Raw genomic sequence first — 4,839 nt, forward strand, 5'->3', positions numbered from 1 at the left:
TTTAACTCAAAGTGAGCAAGGAAAGTTGCTCAAACTCTGATTCAAAGTTTTAATCAAATTATCAAAATGCCATCAAATGGAGATGACTATAAAAATACAATGACGTCTTTTGTAATTTTAACTACTTCCTCTACTCATATTAAGCTGAAATTTGTAACAATGAGATGCTTGCCTGGTCTATCACATGGACTAACACATGTTGTGTGGATGTGACAGATACTGAAGTATTATACTTCACTAGGCATGGTGATTGGGAAGAAAACCCTTTATCTTTTTAAGCCTGAGTCCACCTTGGTCACCTTGGAAAAAAGATCTCTAAGCCGACAACGGAGGGTGCACTAGCTCTCTCTCTCTCTCTCTTATATTAAATACGGGGGTTCCCTTCTCTATCTTTAAATATACTCTTATGCTGCCTATTATTGGCTTGACATGTCAGATGCCAATATAAGCAATATAAGTGGGCAGTGTTTAGATTCCTCCCCTATTTTTTTTGGGGGGGGGGGGGGGGGGATTGAGTTTCATAGGAGGGAGGAGATATATATATATAGGAGGCGTTAGCATACACTACGCTGCCTGGTAGTGTTCTTTTGCCCTTTTATTCTTAGGTTAAGAGATCGTTGCCTAGTCACATGGCCCTTGCACCAATGGAGGGGACAATGAGAGCATGTGACATTGGCATCAACATGGATGAGATTTGTATTTCAATAGGATTGGGGTGTTAATCTCGCATGCTCGTGTTTGGGGTGCAGGATCCAAGCAACAAGGCAATGTTCTTTTTCCCTTATTACCGCTCGCAAGTGGTAAGCCAACGGGTAGCACTAATTAGGCCACAGGACGGAGGCATCATAAAAGAAAAGTATGGGTCAATTTAAAGGGAAAAGAGATAGATAGACACAACAAGCGCTAGCTTGGGGTAAGCAGAACCTTTTTCCCAAAAGCTTTGATTAAAGCAAGGAATTTTAAGTCGACAAACACACCCACAACTGTAACTTATCCTGTTCTCTGCATCTCTGCAGTTTATAACTAAGAAAAGTATACAAATACAAAAAGAAAGCTAAAATTACTTTTGTGCAAACCAGTGGTCATGGTTTTTTTAGAGCACCTGATTGAATTCCCCATCTTTGAACACTCCAATACAGCATTAACATATTACCCTATTAGACTCATTTCCAGTGACCCAATTTATTGGCTGTGTTTAAGGATGAAAAGCAATTCAAAGCTTCAAAAGACAGCAACACAGTTTAAACAGAGCTTCAGAGGCCAGGGAGAAGAACACTAATGCATGTGGCATGAAAGAGAAGTATCTAGTTTTGCTTCAAACTCTTACAAGCAGAGTATCTAGTTTTAGAAGCAGAGTACAATGTTCCCATAGTTCACATAGAGTAGTATCTAGTTTTGCTCTAATTCTTTGCAAAAACATTTAATCCAAAACCCCTAAATAAATACAATCCATTAGCCCCAAAAAGCAAATGAAGGAAACGAAAGAAAATAAAAAATAAAAAAAAAATCCAATCTTTCTAACAACCTAAGAACTTTACCAACTCAATATTCACAGAAAAGCGAGAAGATCAAAACATCGCAGGTTGGGAACAGAGAATCACCTCCTCCGATCCCATGGATACTGTGATAACGGCACGAGCTCCGAGAGTGGTGTCGATAACGGAGTGGGCAATGGTGAATTGCGACAAACAGGGCAAGAAGCATTGAGTCTCAACCAAGCATCGATGCAATAGAGATGAAAGAAATGTCGACAATCAGGCATCATCCTTAGCATTTCCCCATCCTTGTAGTCACAAAGACAAATCGAACACATGGAATCTCCACTCCCACAATCCCTAGATTTGCTGAACGGAAACTTTGGATACGAATTGATTACCGTTTGATCGAGCCCGACGACGCTCTCTTCGTCTCTACTGCCGTCGTCGTCTTCGGCGACGAAGATAATACGAGGAAGGATGACGCCGTCAGCGTTTGAGGTGTCGGCGCTCTCTGGATTATTAGGAGACCGGGAGCGGGCACGGGTGCGGGAGTGGGCGCGGAAGCAGACGTAAGAGGCGAGGAGGACGGTGGATAGGAAAACCAGAAACCCTAGAGCTATAGCAATGGCGTAGCCGAGGCCGAAACTAGTGAAGTTCCTATGGAAGTAACCGGAGCTTCCACCACCGCCACCGTTGCCGGTGGAGGCGGTAGAAACGCTGCTGGACATTTTGAGGAAAGGTGGTGGAAGATGCAGCAGATTTCATTTCTGCGAGGAGAGAGAGTGATAGAGAGAATAACGGGAAGGATTTTTTTTTTTTTTCTTCCACTTTCTCTCTCTCTCTCTTTCTTCCGAGGTGGTGGGTTTCTCCAGCTGCAGCATTTAATACGAAAGTTATATAAGTATGGAAGGTTCATAAATACGGTATAGGTGGGAGTTGATGGGCTTCATGTTGATGGATCGTCAGAGGCCCAAATCGGATTGAAACAGCAGTAATTTCAACATTAAAACTAGCCCATTTTGGACTTGCTACTTTATTCTTAGTAAACAACGCATTTACTAAGAATTGCATCATGCAACACTTGAATAAAATCTACCCTGATATGGTTTTGTTTTGTGAAACAAAATGCATGCACCATGACTCTTTGAAATTTCAATTTCTCACCTCTCAATTTCGAACTGTTAATGATATTGGCAGTACAGGGTCCACGGGCAAACAGGGTGGACTCTGGATATTGGCTAAACCCCATCTTCAGACTGTGGTTGGTGTCGCCCACCAGCACTTTGTGGCTGTTTCTGTCCATCAAGCTATAGAACCCACGGTTTGGGTAATTTTCCTTTATGCCCCTCCCCATGCATCTGAAAGGGGTGGGGTCTGGACCACCCTTTCCCAGTTTCTTCATACCTTATCTTCTCCTTTTCTCATAATTGACGATTTTAATGAAGTTACTTCTTCGACTGAAAATTTTGGGGGGATACCTTTTACCATTCACTCATCTGCTCAGGGGTTGTTGGATCTTATCTCGGATCATCAACTTGACTGTCTCACCCCGGCTGGGTCGTGTTTTACTTGGTCCAATCGCCAGAAACCACCTAACCTTATTAAGGAATGTCTGGATAAGGCATTAATTTCCCCGGGCTGGACTCTAGCTTTTCTCCTCTCTAGGCTGTCTAAACTACCCTCTGTTGGTTCTGACCATAACCCGATTTTTCTTCACACAAATCCTCCTCTCAAAACCTTTAGGAAATTATTCCATTACCAGGCTGCCTGGGCCTGTCACCCGGAGTTCTGGTCCTTCTGTTCTCTTACATGGCAGTTACTCTTGCCTGACCCTTTGCAAGCAAAACTCTGTGCCCTTGGTCGACTTCTTTCGGTTTGGAACAAATCTGTTTTTGGGCATATATCCTCACTGCAGAAGCACTACCTTGAGCAATTCCTCTTGCTGGAGGATGTGGCACCCACACCTGGAAACGTACTTGGGCTGCAGCATCTTCACTCAAACCTCTTATGGATTTCCAGGGGTGAGGAGTTGTTCTGGCTCCAGAAATCTGGACAGGACTTTATTAGGGATGGAGACCGTAACACTAGATATTATCATGCTGTTGCTAAATCACATATTCGGACTCAACATATTTCCTTTCTGTTAAATGAGTCAGGCCACAAGGTTGATGACCCTAGGCAAATGGCTAGAATGTTCTCTGACCATCTGGCCATGATTTTTCAAACCTCCAACCCTCTTGACACCACTTTTGTTGAATGTCTTTTTCCCCCCATTCCCGCTCTCCAGTCTTTGACCAATTTGTCCTTACCCCCTGAGGTGGATGAAATCAGGACAGCGGTGTTCTTGATTGGGGCATATAAAGCCCCTAGCTCGGATGGGTTCCAGGCCTGTTTCTACCAACACTGCTAGGACTTTATTGGGCCCAATGTGGGTCAGTTCGTGCAGGCCTTTTTCAGTTCTGGTACCCTCCCAGCTGATTGTAATCATACACTTTTTTGCATGATTCCCAAGTCTGCCAATGCCACAACTGTGGCTGATTACCGGCCCATTAGTCTTTGCAATGTTAGCTACAAAATCATTGCTAAAATCATTGCGAACCGGCTCAGGCCCCTGCTCCCTCAACTAGTATCCCCCTTCCAAGCTGCGTTTGTGGCTGGGCATCAAATTGGGGAAAATATAGCCATTGCTCAAGAAATTTTTCACTTTCTTCGCAGGCATAAAGGGAAGGGTGGCTTTGCTGCTATAAAAATTGATATGTCTAAAGCCTATGACAGAGTTGAATGGTCGCTTGTGTCTAACCTATTGAAATTCTTGGGCTTTGACTCGCATTGGATTTCATTGATTTTGGCTTTAATGACTATTGCCTCCTTTTCAATTAAATTAAGAGGCAGCTCGTTTGACTATCTTGTCCCCCAAAGAGGTTTAAGACAAGGTTGCCCACTCAGCCCTTATCTGTTTTTGCTTACTATGGAGGTTCTTTCCAGACTCCTTGGGGCATATAAGGACCTTAACCTATTTCGAGGGATCAAGGTGGCACGAGCTGCTCCTAAAATTTCTCATTTGTTAATTACTGATGATACTTTTATTTTTTGCCATGCAAATGAGGAAGATTTTTCTACAATCAAATCTGTTCTGGATCTATTCTCGGATCTTACTGTTAGGAGATTAAATATGGTAAAAGTGAAATTTTCTTTAGTAAAAATGTTGAGGAGGGATGAAGAACCCACCTGTGTCGCCTCCTCAGCATGAAGGGAATGACCTCTAAGTGTGTATATCTAGGAACCAGACTCTGCCATTCTAGATCTAAGCATAAGGACTTGTCTACGTTGGTGGATAGAGTCCGCTCTAAACTTTCAACCT

General features: G+C 43.1%; 1 protein-coding gene across 1 annotated transcript; it reads right to left on the bottom strand.

Annotated features, from left to right (window-relative positions):
* Positions 1-1,520: 1,520 nt before the first annotated feature.
* On the bottom strand, positions 1,521-2,311 carry LOC122656246 (RING-H2 finger protein ATL67-like). The gene has a single exon (XM_043850733.1). The coding sequence runs from the start codon at positions 2,204-2,206 to the stop codon at positions 1,598-1,600; it is 609 nt and encodes a 202-aa protein (XP_043706668.1). The 5' UTR covers positions 2,207-2,311; the 3' UTR covers positions 1,521-1,597.
* Between the last annotated feature and the right edge of the window lie 2,528 nt (positions 2,312-4,839).

This window comes from Telopea speciosissima, chromosome 1, assembly GCF_018873765.1.
Source record: "Telopea speciosissima isolate NSW1024214 ecotype Mountain lineage chromosome 1, Tspe_v1, whole genome shotgun sequence".
Lineage (NCBI taxonomy): Eukaryota > Viridiplantae > Streptophyta > Magnoliopsida > Proteales > Proteaceae > Telopea > Telopea speciosissima.

Coding starts and splice junctions, on each gene's coding strand:
- LOC122656246 (XM_043850733.1), bottom strand. CDS start 2,206: ATGTCCAGCAGCGTTTCTACCGCCTCCACCGGCAACGGTGGCGGTGGT.